This window comes from Scatophagus argus, chromosome 5, assembly GCF_020382885.2.
Source record: "Scatophagus argus isolate fScaArg1 chromosome 5, fScaArg1.pri, whole genome shotgun sequence".
Classification (NCBI taxonomy): Eukaryota; Metazoa; Chordata; class Actinopteri; family Scatophagidae; genus Scatophagus; species Scatophagus argus.
The window spans coordinates 11,895,246-11,917,476 of NC_058497.1; the positions used below are offsets into that span (position 1 = coordinate 11,895,246).

General features: G+C 41.2%; 1 protein-coding gene across 2 annotated transcripts in view; it reads left to right on the plus strand.

Annotated features, from left to right (window-relative positions):
- Window positions 1-3,175: 3,175 nt before the first annotated feature.
- grm5b (glutamate receptor, metabotropic 5b) overlaps window positions 3,176-22,231 on the plus strand; it is a 60,997-nt gene continuing 41,941 nt past the window's right edge. The window contains exons 1-6 of one of the 2 annotated variants that reach the window (XM_046388802.1): window positions 3,176-3,418; window positions 10,692-11,085; window positions 11,761-12,198; window positions 12,405-12,519; window positions 19,227-19,301; window positions 20,727-20,901. In XM_046388802.1, coding sequence (XP_046244758.1) covers window positions 10,930-11,085; window positions 11,761-12,198; window positions 12,405-12,519; window positions 19,227-19,301; window positions 20,727-20,901 — 959 coding nt within the window. In that variant the 5' untranslated portion in view covers window positions 3,176-3,418; window positions 10,692-10,929. Of the gene's footprint in view, window positions 3,419-4,837; window positions 5,929-10,691; window positions 11,086-11,760; window positions 12,199-12,404; window positions 12,520-19,226; window positions 19,302-20,726; window positions 20,902-22,231 lie in introns of those variants that run through there. The other variant, XM_046388800.1, reaches the window with a different exon arrangement.

Here is a 22,231-nt window from a genome sequence, read left to right on the forward strand (position 1 = left end):
ACCAATCTTGAAAACAGCTGCACCTGACTGGTTCTGCACTAAAAAATATTTTAGTGAGTAAACAACCAACTTACAGGACAGGAGTGATGAAGGGAGTAAAGTGTTGGATCTCATGACCTGTGGCCCTGTGGTTCCACATCTGCATCTACACCCAGAAAGTGGGGCAAATAAATGGAAACTATATTAATTGATTAGTCGTTCAACAGAAAGTCTATGTGCAACTATTTTTGATAAGCTTTTTCATGAGCCTTCATTTATGCTTATAAGTACACATTACTGGTTCCAGCTCATTAAATGTGAATATTTTCTGGGTTTTTGGACTTCTGTGACAGTGAACAATACTTTTTTTTTTTCATACACTTTTAAGACATCACTATGGAATTTGGAAATATTGTGACAGCCTTTTTCAAGTGAGAACTGAGAAAAATTACCAAATTAATACATAATGAAAACAATCATTAGTTGCAGCCTTAGGATAAACAGATATTTTAAAAGAGGCTCTCATTTCACTGGGACTGTGTAATTTCTGTCATTTCATTTCTGCAGGGTAACATTCACCACACACTGCTGCATCATCTCCAGTTCCTGTGCTGTCCCTGTTACCCGGGCGTCCTGGTAGTCAGAGACACTGTGACAGCTTGTCAACCTGTGCTGACAGTTAACATCAATACTGAGGTTGCTTTTAGTTTGTATGCATCCAGACTCTGGAACAGCCTGCTGGATGATCTGAGGACATATACTCTCTTTTTAACATGCACTGAATTAGCATTTTTCTGCTTTAGACTTTGAGAAATCAACACAGTGTGGTGTTAAATTACTTGGGCTTTTCTTCTGAGTGACATTCATGTCAGTTTTTCTTGCAATTATTTTATAATTGGGCATCGAAATCTGCCAGTAATGTTAGACTTCGCCCTCACAGTGTGTTTCAGCAGCTTCCAGCAGTTTTGCAGAGTTGCATAATCTTGAAGCAGGACAGACAGGCTTTTGAGTCAAAATGTCACATTAACACGGTGACGGTATTTCACTTTCCTGGTAAAGATTTTTATATTTTATACCTGTTAGACTTTTTAAGACATACATACTGCACTTGTTTCCTAAATGTAAAGCACAGTAATGTAAATACCTGTTGATAGAATCTTTACTTAACTTAAAACAAATAGGCAACAATAAAACCCCAGTCTTTACTTGCTCAATGAAGCAGAAATCACACTACACAAGAGTACATGTTTTATAAGTGAAGATCTCGATTCTCTGTTGGCTTTATGCAGCTGTACTTGTTTTTTCTCTCTCTCTATTTGTCCTACTTAGAGTGGGAATACGACAGTCAAGTGACAACCCTGTAAATCAGCTATGTGTCTATGGCAACCATGGGTATCCACTGTTATTCTGAAATGCCATTGAATAATTGATTTGCCGACTGTGAAACTGACTCTGTTGTGCTTGTGATGTGCGGAGGAGTGTTGTAAAAAAGAGAATTTTACCCTATAGATATTTATATGTATGCGCTGCACAGCAGTTATACACACACAGTGCAGGTATGTTTCATAGGGTGTCCTTGTAGCGTTGCTTGTGTCTCTGTAAGCCTATTTTCTTCTAGCCAGAGCACCTGTCGTTAGATGATGCACTCCCCTGTAGCCCCCTCACTCTACTTAGTGGCATTAGATAACACTCATATACAGTGTGATAACTGGATGATGTCCATCCATCATAGCTTTCAGTCCAGTTCTACATGATTTGGCACATTCTGCTCTATCAAGTGTTTCAGTATTAATTCACTTATCGACACAAATTTGCGTCAGTCAGGTTTCAAGTGTCCTTTGAGTTGAGTTTGTTTGTTCGTGCGCGTGAGAGAGTTCAACAGTGAAGGGCTCTGTTTAGAAAATCGGGGAGACGATTTGATGGCACAACAGACAGAAACTACCTGTGTGTTGGAGTATCCAGTGTTGATGACCGTGTGAGTGATCAAGACAGTTTCTTTCCAAAAACTCCGCGTGCAAGGATCTTTTTATATGCGGGGGGAGGTTCTCCAAGAGTCAAGTTACCAGTAACGTCTATCTATTGTTAGATAAAGATCTGTGAGGTCTGATCCTCTAAGATTATCTCAAGTGTTAATTTAGACTTCAATCTGAGACACAAGAGCAGATGAAGGATTACGCTGCATCCAAATTCAGCGGCAGAATCCTCAACTCTGCATTTAACGCCAAGTGTATCACAATGAGTCAACAAAGATGTCCCATCCAAGAATCTTTTTCCCGATTCTGCAGCACACATTCTCTGATTAAATGCAGCCATCAGTGTCCCATAATCCTAGAGCCTATCCCAGCTGACTACGGGCGAGAGGCGGGGTACACCCTGGACTGGTCACCAGTCAATCGCAGGGCCAACACACAAAGACAAACAACCACACACTCTCACACTCACACCTAGGGGCAATATAGAGTAGCCAATTAACCTAATGTGCATGTTTTTGGTATTGTGGGAGGAAGCCGGAGTACCCGGAGAAAACCCACGCAGGCACAGGGAGAACATGCAAACTCCACATAGAAGGGCCCAGACCGGGATTCAAACCTGGAACCCTCTTGCACCACCGTGCTGCCCGTTGGTAATTCAGCTTTGGGTATTTTAATGTTTGATTATAGGTCTACTATGTGAATACACATTACTTCCAGCAGGGGACACACACTTTGACACCCACACACATATGTAACATTCTCTCTCTCTCTCTCTCTCTCTCTCTGTGTGTGTGTGTAAGAGAATGTCTATTTATGTATGCAAGCACACCGGTATGTTTGTCTATTAGCCAGTGTGTTTGTGTCAAAACCAGATGAGAAACGTGAAGCAGAGACAGAGAGTGAGCGAGATAGAGGTCAGGGTTCATCAGGCTATCACTGCATCAGCTAAAACCATGCGTGTGCGTGAGAAAGACAGTGTGAATTTGTGCAGTTGTGTGCGTGTGCGTGTGTGTGTGTGTGTGTGTGCTCTTTTAATGGTCTACTAATCCCAAATGCATTTGGCTGGCAAATTAATCCAAGCCTTGTCATAGCCAAGCTCTAAAACCCCTTCTATCCCTTCAACTCCCCTCTCATCGTCTCTCCAATTCTTCCTCTCGGGCTACTCTCTCTCTCAGTATCTATCTCCAGATGGTATCTTGGAGGTAGGTGTGATACCGAGAGAGGGAGTGAGACAGAGACAGAGACACACAGGGAGAGAGAGGGTGGATGACCTGTGACGCTAACGGAGCCTCCTCATTGGAGCGCGTGGCGCGGCGGAGATACAGAGAGAGAGAGAGAGAGAGGACAGGGGGTTTATTTGTTGCCATAGTGAAAAAGTAGATTACCAACCGCGAGCATGATGCCCTGATGGACGCGTGAGGGATGCTGTGTTTCTTCAGGAGCCTTCACCTGTCCTGCAAGCAAAGGTATGCGACTCGCTTGTTTTGCATTGGTGGAGGGAAATATATGCAGTGGCACGAACGAGTAAAGACCATTTCTCATGCATTTATTTTCTCTAAAAGCAGACAAGTTCACGCAGGCTATATGGGAATGCATCTACACAAAGAGAGGAACCTCAGACGACCCCCCCTTACGCATTATAGGAGTAAACCCATTCCAAACAATGATTAATATTCCCGGGAGACACTGTGTCTTCGATAAGCTACTCGCTGAAAGCTGATAGAGACTAATAGCACATGATATTATCCTATATTGTAATATAATGCCTTCTGGTGCGAGATCTATGTAATACTGCCCCTGTAGCTACTGTAAAGTCGCATTTTTGCAAACATATATTATTTAGCCCATTAGGTGTAAGACAGTAAGGCACATTTCCAAACAAATTTCTCAGAGTTGAGGAAAGCACAAGAAACAGAAAGAGGGGTTTCCATCATACCCATGAAAGCATGTGGGCCTACTTTTTGCATATTATTTTGAACTGTAGCATATGATTAACCCAACTTATCTAAATAATTACAAAACTTAAATCGAATTGAATTGAATTAAAAGTTCCAATGACTTAGGAAATACACAAGTAATCTTCGTGCAAAGTCTAAAATAGACCACCATTTATGCGTGTCATTGTTGTGTTGCTGTTTGGAGGAGGAGCAGGATGTTTCCATGAGATTTGTATTGATTTTTTTTTTTTTTGTATTCTTTAATGATTTCAGTCTTTGTAGATATTTAAGCTGGACGCCAGGCGAAACTGTATAGGTTAATGGCTCTTTACTCCCATGACCGCTATGAAACTTCAGATGTTATCGATCTAGTCCACTGCATCATTATCCCAGCCCACAGTGTCACCTCTGATGTCTATTTGATCAGAGGAGGGACACACACACACACACACACACACACACACACACAGACCACCTCCATCCTACATAGGCTATAACTCACTGAGATAAATTACTGACACAGTACAGTATAGGCTTTGCGTTCATTTTTCTGGTTTATCAATATTCAAATCGAAAAAAGACGTTTGTGAGCAGCACAGGAGTTAATGTACAGTAGAAGTATAAGGCAGAGGGACGTAACAGAGAAGACAGCCAGAGAGACACAAAAAGGAAACGTGTAGAGAGACAGAGAGAAGACAGACGTAAACACCACTCAAACAAATCAATAAGCTTGGGTTGACCATCACACTGCACAGTTCTCAGTGTGTTTCCCCGTGGGAGTCTGTCTTTCGTTCCCTCTGCTGCTATTGACTTCACATAGACAACATTGTGAACCTAAACGCTTTGGCTACGTAATGCAAATATGCCAAACAAGAAAACTAATTTGAATTAAAATATGTTCAACTAAAGATAAGGGCAGAGGAGGTGACGAAAAAAACCGCCCCTCTGTGATTGGTTGAATCACTGCACAGGTGTTATGCCGAAGTCTGTTCCTGCCTCAAATAAGTGCTTGCCTTAGGGTGACTTTTTTGCGTCTAGCATGGCTTGGTCTTCGCGATTTAGGTAGTGCCGTGCGTCGTGGAGATGCTGTTTGTTGTTTTGGCGATGATAACTCACAAAAGACGCCTTGTTGGGGATTATCGGGGAAAGTAAGGTTTGCCTGGGAGAAGAGGAACCACAGACTATGGCGCCTATAGCAATTAGCAATTAGCATGTCAAGTAGTTGAACCGCTGTTAAGCTAGGCCAACTTTTGTGAAAGAGTTTAGTTGCCAACACGCATCTCTTAACTCATATGTTGTTTAGCCCAGTCGGTGTGGCTTTTTGTTTAAGCTCATCACAGACAATATTAATAAGTTTACGGACAAACTCAGTCGCTCCATTACTTATTCTGCGAAGAGAATTTTAAGCTAAAAGGAAGGTGATTAGCCTGCTTTAGCTAACGTTGGAGATCGAGTCTCTTGTAATTAGCACTCCAGCAGCAAACCAGCTGCTAGCCTGTCTGTTCTCTCGGGAAAGATTATTCTAGTTTGTCACATCATGGAGGAAAAACGTAAGACAATTGAAAGAAAGGGTAGCTGTTGCAATATAGGTGAGGTAAAAGACATGTCCAACGAACAAACTGAATGACCCACAGACACAGTGGGTGGGGGGTAAAATGAAAAGAGTTAAATTGGAGAGAGGGAAAATTAATGTTAGGAAAAAATGCTGGAGGAGTGTAAATGGAGAGTTGGAGATGGGTGGAAGAGAGGTGGGACGGGGTGCTTAGAGAGAGGTGAGCGGAGGGGAAGCGGTGAGAGGGGCTGAGGAGAGGGAGGTGGGATGAGGGAGAGGAGAGGTGTTTCAAGAGAGGCTCAGGTGTGCGTGACTGGAAAACGGAGGAAGCTCGGAAGCCGCACAGCAAGCGCAGGCAGTTCCGGTGGCTTTTTACATCAGACTACTCATGATCGGCAGTGTCTTGTCCTCTTGTGTTTGCAAACTTGCAACCTGATCATCATACAGCGGGTGCATGACGTCAGAGAGACATATATGTTCCTATGAGGTAAGGCTTACCGTAGAAATAAACCCTTAATAACAGATCAACGTAATTAATTCAGCATTTTTAAAGAGATTATCCTGTCTGCCCTACTCTGTATTCTGCCAAGAGTGATTTTGTCGCACTTTGTTATCACCTCCTGTTCTTACGATATTCATAGATGGACTTGCAGTTGGATCTGCACTAGTTATGCTTTATTGTTATTATTGTAAGGTTATATCCCGTGACGCCGTAACCTAGTTGAGGAGAACAGCCAGTTACGCTGATGAAAAGGGGGATACAGCCGCTAAGACAGAGAGGGGTCTAAAACCTGGTTTTTATCGGTGCATGCTGTAGTCACGTTCATTTCAGACGGTGTCTCTGTCATGCTTTGCACCATCCCCTTGTAATAAAATCGTGTGTGCATGTGTGTGTTTGATTCGGTGCAAATGATGGAGTCTGATCTCGCACCGCCGTTGACAGATGCAGCGCTGCGCCAGTTATTGTTGTTGTCTCTGGTTTTGATTTCTCCTTGGAGAGAAACAGTTTGTGCAGACGCTGTACGTGTGTGTCAGTGATGAATTATAGAAAATGTCACATCGGTCAACGAATCCCTTTTTATAAGGGCGCTGTTGAAACGTCAGCGATGGACGCAAAATTCAAAGTACAAGGAGGTCGCTGAGAACCGACGACTGAGAAGGCTGCCAGCTGCGAGTCCCTGTTGAAACATCGCAGTACGAAGTGATTTAAGGTCAGAGCTTGTTTGGTTGAGTTATGCAGGCGCTCTGTTCTGTCACACCTTGTCTGATGTGCTGCTGCAGCAGGTAAAGTGGTTACTGTGTTGGTACTCTCTGACAGCAGTTTATTTACCTGCATGTTTGAGACCCCATAGGGAGGAAGCATATAGCTCAAGTGGCCTACCGAACAGCTTGCTGAGTGACATACTTCTTGGTTATCTGATGTAAGTGGTTTCGGCTTTCTCACTATAGTGAATTGGGTTCTGAGAGATTCTGATGGGTGTTTGACATCTTCATGCCCTTTACTGTCTGATAAGGTCATCATGCCTTATTTATTTCTTTTTTGATTTAACTGGACTGGCTGGACCAGTCAGGGAAGATTTAACACAAGTGATGTCACTTCCTGTGGAAGACTGTTGAAACAGAGTGTCCTTCATCTGAGCACCAGGAGCAGCTCCTAGTGGAACTTAGTGATGATGAATATAAACCGTTAAACGTTTTATAACAGGCTAAAACATGTTGTTTCCTGAGGCTCAGGTGCCAAAAAAAGAGTACCCCTGTCCACTCGGGAACAAGAGACACACAGAGAGACACTGTCTCTTGCCCACTCAGCAGAAGCCTCCCTTGAATAACTGAAGCTTCCCCAAAATATTGCTGCTTCCTTGAATTGTGCACACAACAGATAAAGCAGTATGACCCATTTTGGTTGCCAGCAAATCATTTGAGAAACACGATGATATAGTGTCGTCTGATGATGCTTATTTTTTCTTTTAAACGTTCATGTTTTCTGCTTTGACCATGAGGTGATATGTCTTACATTCACTGCAAAATATACTCTATTATGTGAGGATGTGTTTTGGCCTATTGAAGATGTGCATTGGCCTAGTATTGTAAAAACCCTTATGCTGGTACTTCATTTTTCATTGTCTGCCGGTAGCATATCACTCAAATCGGTGCAGATGTCAAGAAGATGATAGAGGAAATGTCTTCTCTCTTAAAATGGTGTGGGTGAATGCACATCTATTAGTGCAGAGCATGCAAGAGGCCTGCACTTTCTATTGTTATATTTATGTCTCTGTGTGAACATGTGTGAGGATGAATAATTTCTATCAGCGTGTGCCCTGATGTATATTTGGCTGCGGATACTACCTTCATTTAACCAGTCAAAATATGTAGTCGATAAAGTTTTTGCAGTGAAAGTCAGATGGCTTAAAGAACAACCACCAGTCTGTTTTGTATTCTCCAGACGCTGCCTTTTCAATGTCATTAATTACAAACACAAATATCTGTGCATTATACAGAATAACATAGAGAAAGTGAATCCGTTTTCTTACCAGGGATTCCTTTAGATGAATTTTAATTGTTATTGGTCCTTTTTAATGCATGGTAAATTAAAGACTTTCTCAACATGCTAAACAGTGTGTCAGCACTAAGACAGAGAAGGAGGGAGAGTGTTTGTTTGCCTATGCTGTGTATTTATGTCTGCATAAAAGTTGATTTGGAAGGTTTTAGGACGCCCTTGTGCATAGTTGGAATAGAACCAGAGATGCAAATGCCTAATGGTGTGTGCGAGATGTTTGTTTAGAGAATGAGGATTTTATTCCCCTTTCCTTTCAGCTGCAGTTAGGCCTACGCCACGAAAGAGACACAGAGGGGAAGTGTGACAGTGAGGCACAGCATGTACAGTGTGTGACTGAGTGAGGGGGACATACAGGAGGATTGCAAATTAAACAGTGGCTTATCTTAGGGAGATAGAAATGTGTGGTGAAAGAATTTTCGCTGAGTGGGAATGTGTATGAATGTGTCTGTGAAAGTAATATTTGTAACTTCACATTAGTGCCAGCAGATACAGAGAACGGGAGACAGAGACACAGTAGCGTCGCTGATAGAGGCAGAGTTTTGTTTGATTTGTTCATTACTGGAGCAGCAGTTAGCCCTGTTGCCATCCTGACATTGTCATGTTAATTACGCTCAGTGAGACTCTCTGTCCCTTGATGCCTCTTTTTCCGTCTGTTTCCTTTCTTGTATCCTTCTCTCACTGTATTTGCTCTCCCTCTACCTTTTTCTTCATACACTTGCCCTTTCTCTTTCTTCCTCTACCATTCCCTCTTCCTTCTCTCTCCATCTCCTTTCCTTCTGTCTTTTTATCTGATCTGCGCTGTTTCCTTCCGTTCCCTTGTGTCCCTCTCGTTCTCTATTTCTATATTTCACGACACGACCAATTTCACCCCTCCCTTCTTCCTTCCCCGACTTTACTAACCACCAACATTCCTGTCACGACCTTGATCCTGTTTTGCATGAGCAGTGGATGCGATCCTCTGCTGTCTAAACTGTCCAAGCTACCCTGCCGTTTACGGTCAATTAAGCTGCTCCGTTGTAAAGTATTTATGCATCTCTCAGGTTAAGCAAATTATAAAAGTTGCCCATAATGTAGAGCGATGACTACTTGAAAGTTTACTCAGGGGTGGGAACTGAAGTCCCCCTTGTTTGGCTGAGTGTTAAACACCGTATGATGGTGTATTTCTTGCAGCTATGTATGTCCTGTGTGTCTGTTTGAATCACGCACTTAGTGGCTGACTTTCTCACATTTTGCTAAGGGGATTTTTTTTACTGTTATCTAACCTCTTTGCACTTTTGTACTTCATTAAATGGATGCATTCAATAATTTATAATAACAAAGCACATGAAATAGTCTACCTTCTTTTCCTAGAACAGTAGGGATACAAAATATCCCTGAATGCTAAAGATTTTGCCAAGAGATGTATAGTAGTCTTTGTGTCAGTCTTGAAAACAATTTAAATACTAATGAGAATGATGCAAAGGAGCTCAATTAGGAGACAGCCAAAAGCCAGTATTAAACTAATACCATTAAAGCAGCGGGAGAATAGGGTATAACATACCAAGTTTGATTTGGTTGAAGTCAGTGACTAGACACTTGAGCAATGACATATGGTTTGTTGATGTATTTTTTTTTTTTTTGATTGGGGGATACTTATTATGGCTTTTAATAGTGGAGTTAGTCTTCAAGGGCTAAAATAAAAAGAAATCGAAAAACGGGACTGTGGTTTCTGTGACCTTGTTGATGTCACAGTTTTGCGAATGTGCGTGCTGTATAAAAACTTGTCAGTCAGTCTAAGATTCCCCACAGCAGCTGTGAGGTGCGATACGATGTTGTGGATGTGTGTTATTGATATTATGTTGACACAATGGTGACTCTGCACAGAGTGATTTTGAGATTTCTGGAGCCAGTACTCTCGTCATCACACTAAGCTTCATTAAGAACACACAGCAACTGCTCATTATGTTGGTCACTGTAATGGCCGACATCATCATCTTGATTTCACTTGTACAGTTTGCATCCCCATTTAAATTTAGCATCAAGTATGCTGAGATTTGCGTCTGCTGTGGAATGGGCGCACATTGACAGGACGTCGAGGGAGGGTGAAAGATATGAGCTCAGGTTTTAATTTAGACGGTTTTCTCTATTCACTAGTAGCAGCTGAGAAGACAGGGTGCGAGTGGAGTTAGATTTTAAAAGAAATAAAGTCTGTGGTCCTTGTTTATAAATGTGTTAGAGAGAAATTGGGTGCTCTGATGTGCCAACAAGTTTTCCTGTTCTTCTGAGGATGTAGAGTCCCACATCATAGTTGTGGCTTTATGTCCACAATTTGCCCTGTATACAATATGATAAACTAAACTTAAGAACTAATTTCAGTCAACATCAAAGCATGGGGAGTATCCACATTAAACTGGGGTGTGATGAAATAGTAGAAGTATATGTAATCAAATATTATAAATGCAAATGTGTAAAGAATGTTCTGTTGAGGATCTGGCAAACTGGGAGTAAAAACATCAAGCTATTGAATTACAGACAAGCCTGTGTGGCCAGTGTGCTTGTCAAATCAAGCCAAATTCTAACAAAGTCTTCTCTGCTCACAGGTTCATGTGAACATGTCTGTCTGTCACTGAGACCAACTCTACCTTATAATTGGGGGAACATTAAGTTATGTTAACCAATGACACTTAGCCCAGATTGTCTTTTGAATTCCCCAGGTTGCACTGCTGCAGCTGTCTCAGCTGTTGCAGTGATGGTCCCACCTTGAAGTCCAACGGAAAGAAAGACAAGTCAGAAGAACGGAATATACTGAAATCATCCAATTTTAAAAACTCCTCTGTGCCACAAGCTCTTGCCATGGCCAGGAGAAGTGTTTCTTGGACGAGTAGCTTCCTGTGACGGCTCTACGCAACAAATTTGAGATCTGCTTCTCGTTTGTGACCTTAACGGAGCAAGATGATGCTTTTTCTGCTTCTCCTTTTGTCCGTTTGGGTGGGGCCTGATCAAGCTGATTCTGCCCAGTCCAGCGAACGGAGAGTTGTAGCACACATACCTGGTGACATCATCATTGGAGCGTTGTTCTCTGTCCACCATCAGCCTCCCGCTGACAAGGTGATTTTGTGTTTTTGTGTCTGTGGATGTCTGTAGCAGTGTGTATGTGTCATAGTTTGTGGTAGTTCAGGTGGTGTGATTTTTCACATTCCACTGACTTTTATATGTAATAATTCCTGGATTTGAAAGCATTGAAAATTCTGTAGATGTCATAGGTGTGTTGATCGATTCTGAGGAAAGATGATTAATTGTTGAGTCACCGGAATTGCTCACCCCACCTTTAGAACAGAAAATGTATAAAATGATGGACAGAAAAATTATTGGAGGTAATCATAATGTTGCTCTGCTTATTAAGGCCCAAAGAACACATTCAGTTTGTCGAATGGTTTGCTCTGCAAGTCTGTGATCCTTCAGCCCCCCATTAGCTGCCCCAGGAACCTCTGGTCACCCACTGACACTTAAGCTTTTTCCATCTCATTATGGATAATTGCAAACAGGAAAAAATGACTCTTTGAACATGGACATCATGTTAATATGAAACCAATATTGGTGCAACAGTGAAGAACCTTTGTGTTAAAAGCTTAATTTAAAAAATGCATCTTACTGTTTATCCAGTCTGCTAAAAAATTAAAATGCTTCTGAATAATTAATGCCATCATTAGTAATGAGAACATTTAGAGAACTTTGCTATGTAAATGTCAGTAGATTTGAGTTCTCCTTCCACTCTGCAAACAGGTACATGAGCGTAAGTGTGGTGCAGTGCGAGAACAATATGGGATCCAGAGAGTGGAGGCCATGATGCACACATTGGACCGCATCAACAATGACCCGCATATCCTTCCCAACATCACCCTAGGCTGTGAAATCCGGGACTCCTGTTGGCACTCGGCTGTGGCTCTGGAGCAAAGCATTGAGTTCATACGGGATTCACTGGTCTCCTCTGACGAGGCTGAGGAGTGGGGTGGAGGAAGTTCCTGGGGAGGGGGAGGAGGTGGAGGGGCGACGATGAAGTGCGCAGACCCCTCTGCCACTCCAATGCGGGGGAAGAAACCCATCGTGGGTTTAATTGGACCGGGGTCCAGCTCAGTTGCCATCCAGGTGCAGAACCTCCTACAGCTGTTCAACATACCACAGATTGCCTACTCTGCCACCAGTATGGACCTCAGCGATAAGGTTAGGCCATGTACCTGTGGGCAAATTTCTGCATTACTGTAGCTGTACAGATGTAGGCTCATAAATATTAGAGAGAATTATTTTGATGGATAATGTATTACTGATACTTTAATGTAATTTTAATTTAATTGTGTAGGATCATCCATTACTTAGCTGGCTGTTTTAGATAACTCTGCATGTCGCTGATTCTGTTTCCATTGTTTCAGAGCCTTTATAAGTACTTTATGCGGGTGGTGCCTTCAGATGCCCAGCAAGCAAGAGCTATGGTGGACATTGTCAAGAGATACAGTTGGAGCTATGTGTCTGCTATACACACTGAAGGTACAAACGCCCACACACTCAGCCTCGCCTTTGTCTACTCCCTTACCACACTCACTCATGGACATACAGACTCTTGTTTTTTTCCTTTTTCTTGTTTTCTCTTCTTCACCCTCTGCCTCACTATACTGTATTCTTGGCAGATATTATCCAGATTGACTTCAAATACACGGAAAAGTAGTCTAAGCGGAAAGTCCTCGATTGCTCTCAAATGACCTACTGTGACAGAAGTCGTGGTGCTTCACAAAATGGGCCTTTATGACAAATTAGAGCCAAGGAGAAAAAGTAGATCAGTTGTCTTTCAAACAAGACAGGAATATTTCCAGTGCAAGGACAAGATGAAAGAGAAAGACAAGGGAGAGAGGAATGTAATTGACAAAAGTGGTTGGAGCAACGGTGCAGCAGAGAGGGAGGAGGGAAGTGCTCAGGAGACCAGTTTTCAGCTTACTAAGGTAAATGTAATTAAAAATGGAATTTTTGTAGCCAGTTAGAAGCCAAGACATTGGTGGTGTCCAAAATACAGCAGTGTAAATCAGAAGGTAATTGCTGGAGGAAAGGGAAGCAATTGGGGTCATGTACTTCCAGAAATAAGCAAGACAGACATTATACCATAGTCAAAACAAGATGGAGTATCACGTGCTATTGACCTCGAAGTATATATTCTCTCAAAATAATGTATATTCCCGAATCCTTAATGGAAAATGACAACACGGAGAAACACACGGAAACCCAAAAGAGGAGGTTGCATGCCACAGATGTGGAAAATAATTTGAAGAGGAAAGGAAATGTTTGAATATTGAGTTTTAATGTGTTTGATATACTCTACAAGTGGTAGTGAGTAGAGTCAGTTGGTGTACTGCTGGGAGATAGTGTGACAGCTACAGGAACTGGAGGATGCATTGACTGTGTGTGTGCATGTTCCACTGAGAGAAAGCTTGTTGAACCTGAAAGTGTGAGATAAAGAGCAATAAACTCACTCTCACAGGATCCAAGATCCTGGCCTTACAACGACTTTACAACAGTGTTTGAATGGTGTATGAAGGGGTGTCTGTGTGTTAGCATCGTGCTTATATGTAAGTGCATGCTTATGGTGCATGCATGTCTGTGTGTGTGCTGTAGTAGCTGATGTCAAACTCTGATGTATAGCACAAGTATTGACCGATTTGCATGCATGAATTAAAAAATGGCGAGGGGTTCTTGTCAAAAATAAATGTTAATGGTATAAGAGAGATGCAGAATATAACACTTAAATACTAGGAACAAAACTGACTGATATTAATTAAACCTTGTGGAATTATATTATACTTGTGTTTATATTATTTATATTTATTGTAACTCTCCCAGCTGACATATTTGAAAATCAGTAAACATTTGTTTAAGTAAATGAATGTCTGTCTGCAACAATGTAGTGTCAGAAATAACATTTGTCTTGACTATGACAATTATTTTTACCTTCTCATGAAACTGATCTGAACATGAGTGTGTGCTGGTTTGCTGTGCTGCTACCAATCTTGCTGGCCATACAGGTAGCATGTATGTTTATTTATTTCAGAGTGTGTGTGTGGTTGCATGTGCGAATGTGTGTGTTTGTCAGGAAAGTTTCGGCCTTTGTGTTTTCTCAGACAGATGGGGTTGACCTTGCAAATGTTCTTCAAGGTCGACTGTTGCCTTCTCAAATACAGTCATTTTCAAACAGAGAGAATCAGTTAGGGGGGATGGCAAGGAGAAGATGGAAAGAATTAGGAAAGGAAAGAGTGAGAGAATGAGAGCAAGAGGCAAAGAATAGGGAAGGCATTGGAGGAATGATGAGGGTGAACAAGGAGAGTTGAGGTTGAGAGGGAGGGCTGGACAGGGAGGAAAACGAAGGAGGAAGGGTGGAAATGAAGGATTTATTGGGGAGAAAAGCGAGACGAAATAAAGGGATGAAGCACAAGGGGAGGAACAGAGAATGAGTGAAGCAATGATAATAGTGCCAGAAAACAACAGAAGACACAGTGCATAAGGTGTGTGTGTGTATGTGTAGGCGTGCATGTGGAGTGCTAGATAAAAGAGTGTACAGGAGCTGCAGATTCAGAGAAAGATGGTGGTGGGGGTGAAGTTTATAGAGACTCATTAATTCTCTGCATTAACATTTTGCATCTGGAGGCAAGAGATGATAGAAAGTGATACGCAAGAAACTGAATAATACATGTAATATCAGCATAGTAATTACATTGAACTAATGAAGTAATATTATTGGAGGGGAACACCGTGAGTATTACTTTCTCATCAGGAATTACATTATACGTACGCAAATATATACATGTGATGTGTGGATTCTATGACTGTTTCTGTGGGATACAGAGTCTCTCCAGTGTCTTTTTCCAATTGTGGCCACAGTGCTAAAATTGATGACCAGCCCAATGCTGTTTCTGGGAAGGAACTCTGTAATATGGATTTAACAGGAGCTTCTGGTTTTGTAAATGACATGTAAACTGTCAGCATTCTTCTTTAATCCGCCATCATGCTTGTATAAATATGCACTGCGCTGTCTTGATAAAATGTGTGCATATTCTGCACAATATTTCCCTTTACTGATGCAGTGTGGTGTCAGTCCGACCACAAAGCAAGCTAATATTAATTTACATGTGGCTGCAGTTAGGTTTCAGTGTGCAGGATGTTTTTCGCTGAGGCGACTCACTCCCACTTCTCCACTGAGTTTGGCCTTCCTTTGTTTCACTCTTTCTCTGCCTCCCTCTCTGCACCGCTCTGTCCAGTTCAATTCAGTTCAGCTCAATTGGTTTTATTGACATGAAATTTGACATGTGTCACCCAAGCGCGCTCCAACAGAAAATGATCAATCTCTCAATAAATCAAGATGCCAACCCTCTCCCCACCTCTTCCTCTTTGCCCGTTTTGTCTTTTTCACTTTCTCTCATTTCTTTCTCCTATTTGTTATTTGCTATTTTGATCCTGACACCACTGATTCTCCATCCTCTCCACCCTCTCTGTTTTCTTAGCCTTTCTTTTCCCATCTGTCTTGGTCTCTGGAGCTTAGCATGCCCTGTGCATATTTAACTATCATGGCCTTGACAGAATTGAGGAAGATGGTGGTGGGATGGGTTGGGCAGTGTAGAGAAAAGTGTAATGAATGGGGAAGAAGCGAATGACAGAATCTACTCACATTTTTACCGTCATCTCTAGCAGTGTTGCCTAAGGATGAAGATTCAAAGTGGGTCGTGGGCCATTTTTTTGGTGGGTCGCTAAGTAACGAGCTCTCCTGTGTTTTAATGAGTCTCAGTCACAGGACTACATCTACTCAAATTGACTTGAGCTCAGATTTCGGAACTCATGTTCTGGGATCCATTTAAAGGCTTCTGTTAGGTTAGGTAGATGGTTTGCCAACAACTCTTGCAAATACTGTGCGCTGTATGCAAATGCACATGTTTATGTTTCTTGTGTTTCTGCATGTGCGTCTATTTACAAGAATACTGGAACTTCAAGATGCATGTTCCTAATTTGCCATGGTTATGTAAGATCCAGTGAGACTGTTCGTGTATTGCCAGATTAGAGAAGTGCTGGTTAAATGTTTACCAAATAGATTTGCATCCATCATTGAAGGAGTAATCACATTAACTGATTTTAATGAACAAAACAATCTCCAGAGCAGATCTGTGTTTCTTTCTCCATGTAGTTCTAAGCTACACTTTATATGTATATATGTTTCAAAAACAAAACAAAACAAACAAAAAACAAAATTGTTAGAGCTGAATCAAATCAAATAAATTATTAGTTGATCAACAGAACAATAATTTAACTTAATTGATTGTGAACATTTTTCTAGCAAGAAGGAGCAACATATATTGATTCAAGCTTCTCAGTTGTGAGAAGCTTTAATGTACTTGTTCATTGAATATCTTGGAAGAATAAACTTTGGTTGGAAAAGACAAGTAGTTTGATGACAATCATTTGGACTTCAGGAATTTATGATGGCCTTTATTATTTAGCAACAGTTTCAGACCAAACGATTAATTAATGGAAAACCTCTTTGGCAGATCGTTAATTGCAGCCACAGGTTGGTTTGAAAACATTACATGGAATAATATGTCTGTCACTCACATTACTTGATGCTCCGTCAGCATTAGACAGATACTTCACAAATACTTCATGCAGAGCTTGGGAGTTTGCAGTCTGTGTGTGTTTGACACAGTGTGAGTGTCAGTCTGCCCCAGGGTATTGGTGGGTTTGAAATTTAGCTGCACATTGTAGCATGAAATGGTGAGCACAGGAGGATAGGGCAGGAGAATGGCCTTTACATAAAAAATGTTTACATTTTTACTGTTGTTTTTCTGTGGGTGCAGTTGTGAACGCAGGGACTGAGAGTTGAATAGAGGAAACAGATGGAATGGATGGTAGATGGAAGGTGGGGGGGGGGCACGTACACTTGTACGTAACACATCACGATAAGAGTGACAAGGGGATGAAGATGGTAATTGAGAAGGACGGAGGAAGGGTGAGAATGAGGGGGGGGGAGGGATGGGGGGCGAAGACATAGAACCACCTTTCTCAGGATGTTAAATTTTACTGCCTGAATTGCTGCTGTAAGAAAATGGGGGTTAGAAGAAGCAAGTAACTAGAGGGGGAGGAGAGGAAGCTCCACAGAGGGCAAGCAGAAGACTCTTCAGCTTTGCACATGATTGCATGTTGTAAGGTATTGCAATATATGGGATGAATTACAAGAAGGAGAAGAGAAATCAAAGAAGAAAGGGGTAGAGGGGCATAAATGTGAGGAGCACACAGGGAGAAGGGATTTTTAAAAAATCTGATGCAGCTCTTTTTGTTCTTTTTTTGTTTATCATGAATAATACAGATTTAAATAGAAGTATTTAAGATAGACATGGCTTTATAGAGGGGACAAGAAAAACTTAAAAGGAACAAAAGCACAAAGGGTGAAATGGTTATAAAGAAAACAAGGGGAGGATGTGAATGTGTGATATCTGTGCTGCAGGTCCCGGTTGTTTTTTTTTTTTTTTGCGGTGGAAGGTGGTGAAACAAAGGAAGCCACTCGTGAGAAGCAAGTTTGAAGTGAATGAGCTACACAGGAGATGGTGGCTACTAGTATGTGCCCAAATGTGTGTACTAGGGAGAACAGAAGGTGTTGATAAAAGGCATGACTGAGGGAATATGGAGTAGGTGAGCAAGGTGATTTACTGAAAGCAGAGGGGGCAAGTATCAAGTGCAGAGCTGAACTTGGAGAAGGGAATTATCTTTTGTGTGACTTTGAATGGAGTAATAACCGGCCATTATTTTATTTTTATTTGTTTATTTTTATTTTTTTTATGTATTTGTTGATTGATCAAACGGATGACGATTTTCAACAGTTTCCTCAGTTTCCCGTGAACCTGCTCTAACATCACAACAGTGCTAATGATGACACAGTGTTGTTCTTGAAATATGAGGTTAGTATTCCTCAAGTGTGAGTGTGTACCACTAAAAAAAAAAAAAGTAGGCTGGAGGATGTGAATGAGTGTTTGAGAGATTGAGAGACGGAAACGGACTGATACAGAGACACATGACAGGCTTACGGAGAGTGAGATGTCTCACACATAAATCCCTGTTGAGGCCAGAGCGAAGTAGGTTACAAGCTTTATCGATTTTGATGATGGTAACTGTATCAATGTGTGTGTGCCAGTGTGTGCTGGGGGAAGGATGGTCTGTACCATCTGTCTCCCATTCCTCTCACTGAGACACTAATTACAGGACTTTACACTTCGCTCCACCACACTCATCATCGGCCTACGCACTCACACAAACACACACGCACTCACACACACACACACACACACACACACACACACTCACACACACTGAGATAGAGCAGTGGTCAGGGGTTGTGGGACCTCTTCTACTTTCAGTGTATGTTTTTTCTCTCTCTCTTTCCCCTTTTCTTTCTGTCCCTGTCCTCTCTCCACTCTTGTCTCTATCCTTTTGCTTCTATCACTTTTTCCTTCTTTGACTTCTTCATGTTCCTCATCAGCTTAAGTAGAGCACAGATCAATGATACTTAATAAGACCGCAGTGTGCTGTTGATAACATACTCAGTAAAAAGGAAGAAGGGGCATTAGAAGAAAGAACTACCTCATTGTGTGAAAAACTGGTAGAAAGGGTAAGAAAGTGATTTTTGATGTTTTCTTCAATCATCAAATGGCAGGGAAAGAGATAAAAGGGAGATGAAGAGACTTTAAAGAGGGGAATCCTACCATACTCTTTGCCAGTATGTACAACCCTTCATTAGCATAAATTCCAGGTCACCCACTTTCTCTGGCAAAGAAATGGGTGCCACAGTGGAGAGATGCTTTCTCTGACATAAATTCTAGCTTTTCCGAGTAGTGCATTAGCAGGCGGGTTACTGCAGTGGGCATGTTTTTGAAAATCAGTAGGGATCAGGTCTTTAACTGTCATGTCTTTCACCAAAAATCATTGGCTCTAAGGCACAATTAGATAATTCATGGTGGCACTTTTTCTCTTTCTGCATGCACAAACTGTGACTTGAATTAGTAGCCACTGTCATTTTGCACACCTTCCAATGTATAAACACGCATATGTAAGTTTCTATCTTTACACAAATCCACTCACGCGCCTCTGCTGTTAAAACTGGAGTTTGAGTCATTTTACAACAAACCTAATTTAATTAAATACGCCTCTCCCTTACCCTCTCTGTGGTTCTCCAGGGAACTATGGTGAAAGTGGGATGGAAGCCTTCAAAGACATGGCGGCCAAGGAGGGTATCTGTATCGCCCACTCTGGTAAGATTCTCAAGACAACCACAGTAAATTAAGCAATATTAAATCCCAAAACATGGCAGAGATTTGCCATCAAGTGAGAAACTACATTGAATTTTAGTGGGTTTAGTTAGTAGTTAGTTTAGTTTGTGTAAGGGTTTGTTCACACTTTCACACAAAGAGCAATAAGTAGCACTTACTTAGTCATTGTTGTTTTCAGGTAACAATGATCAAATAAAATCTAATATTTGTATTTATGTATGATTTCTTTATATTTTTCTGGATTAATGCCAGATATTGTTGAGCTTTTAATTACTGCTTTATTTTTGTTGACAGGCTGACAGTGGCGTCAGCAAAATGATACATGACACCTGAAATTAATTTTGTCTACCATTTATTATCATCATGGACAACATACACTGTATAGACAAAAGTATTGGGATGTTGCTGTTTTTCAAAGCCCCTTACTTCCAGTGAAGGGAAATGTTAATGCTTCAGCATACCAAGACATTTTGGACAATGCTATGCTTCCAACTTTGTGGCAACAGTTTGGTGAAGGCCCTTTTCTATTCCAGCATGACTGTGCCCCAGTGCACAAAGCAAAGTCCATTAAGACATGGTTGGAGGAGTTTTTGTAGAAAATCTTGACTGACCCACACAGAGCCCTGACCTTTGAGATGAACTGGAATGGAGATTGTCAGCCAGGACTTTTTGTCCAACATCAGTGCCCAACCTCACTATTGCTCTACAGCATGAATGGGCAAAAAATTCCCACAGAAACACTCCAAAATGTGGAAAGCCTTTTCAGAAGAGTGGAAGCTGTTACAGCTGCAAAGCTGTCCATGCATTTAGAAGATGATGTCAGTAGAGTCTCTGTTGGTCGGCTGTCCCAGTGCTTTTCTCTATATAGTCTTATATGAATATTATGTAATAATAATCGTCAAATAGTGGACATAAAATATTGCATTATAATCTAAATACTTAAAATAATAATAATCTCTTTAAGAATAACTCAATTCAATAATTTATTTTATTAGTAAAAAATTTTCACAGTGGCAGCAACAAGTATTTCAGTTTGTCACCAAAGTAAAACACACAGGAAGTGCAGGGTTCTCTGAATGCAGGAATTTTGTCTAGGGAAGTTCCCTTAGCCGACATTCCTTGAACACGGTGCGGGGAGGAAGAGCTCTGTTTGTGTACACCGTTGAATGGAACATAATTCTACAGTGAAGATTGAACTGTATGTTTTATTATCTTATTATTACTCACATTTCTCACTGTGGGTGTTGGGATGTTGACACTTAAGCATAATACAATAATGAAGGAGAGAAACTGTGACACGAAAACCTAAAAGAAACAAAAAAAAAAAACATCCCTTCACAACACATGCAGCATCATAGATCCAAACATCAAAACCATCACAGATCATGTCTGACATGTTTTCCCCAGGCAAAATTTGGAGCAATGCTGGAGAGCAGAGCTTTGACCGGCTGCTGGAGAGACTGAGGGCCCACCTGCCCAAGGCCAGGGTGGTGGCATGTTTCTGTGAAGGCATGACGGTCCGCAACATCCTCATGGCCATGAGACGTCAGGGACTGGTAGGAGAGTTCTTACTCATCGGCAGGTCAGTGGGCTACTGAGATCAGTTGTATTGTGTGATTTGGAGAAGTGATATGATGCTAAAAATAAGGTATATTCACTGTTTCTTCCTCCTAAAATTCCCCCTTAGTGTTCTACAACTCACTTACTGAAGTAATGTAATGGAGTCTTGCTCAGTTTATGGAATTTGAATATTGTTGGATCGCTAAAAGCAGTAAAAATCTAGTGGAAAGAAATCAGTTTTGGAACTAAAACTATGTGATCCAATGGGGATTTCAGCCACTGGATATTTTCAGGGCGCAGATAGAAGAGGCTGCGCTATGACTCTGTGCTAACGTAATGCTCTTCCAAGAGCCACTGATGATTTTAAATACATAGCTATTAATGTTAATATAATGACTCAGCTGATGAGTGTCCACTTCATACTGATTTCAGCCAAGTTCTTTGCATAAATTGTGCATCCAGCTGGTGATTATCAAACAACAAAGTACCTTCAACGTGGCCTTTGTCCAGCAGTGCTGCTTATATTCTCCATTTATATATTCTCAACATTTTTGCTTTGCATTTGTCACATATCTCCAGATCACTGGGACTGATTGAGCCATTTGCCTCAAACATTTCATAACTGACAAAAACAGACAAATGTTATTTCTTATTATATTTATATGCATTTTGTTAATTCCCACAAAGCAAGTGAATGGTAAGCCTTATAAAGCTAAAGTTGTAATTAGCTGAGCTGAGTTAGACAGAAACAGATATGTCTTCTTTTATAATCAATTTAGTTTATAGACAGTTTATTACATGAATGAGGATTAATTTCTTTAGATTTTAGTGAAGGAAGTCATTAATTCAGAGGAGGTGGTCTGTTTTGGCTACAGAAGGGTGCAGAAAACCCTGGTAAACTGTATACAGTAGCCAGGGCTTGACATGACTACTGAGCAAAAAGTAAAGTTTATTCTGTGACTTGTAAGCCAGATAGTTTCACTTAATTTGTCCACTCAGTTTAATAGTAATTGCTGTAACTTGTCTAGCAAAAAAGCTGACATTTGCCGTGTCTCTGTAAAATGGTGGGCCTAATATCTTTGTGTCATAAACACAGAGAAGCCTACTGAATGATGTTATGTACCTAAATAAGACATCCACACCATACAGCAGGAGACACTGCTGCCCTTTATACGTTCACAAAAACACACACAGACACACGCTCTGTTCTGAGTTTTGGAGGTGGTTTTCACATTAAGCTTTGTTCTCACTTAGATCAACTCCTCCTACAATTCTCTTTATAAAAATAACCCTCCAAATGGACCATTTTTATCTACATCTGTGGTGGGTGCACGCGTGTATGCATGTGTGCA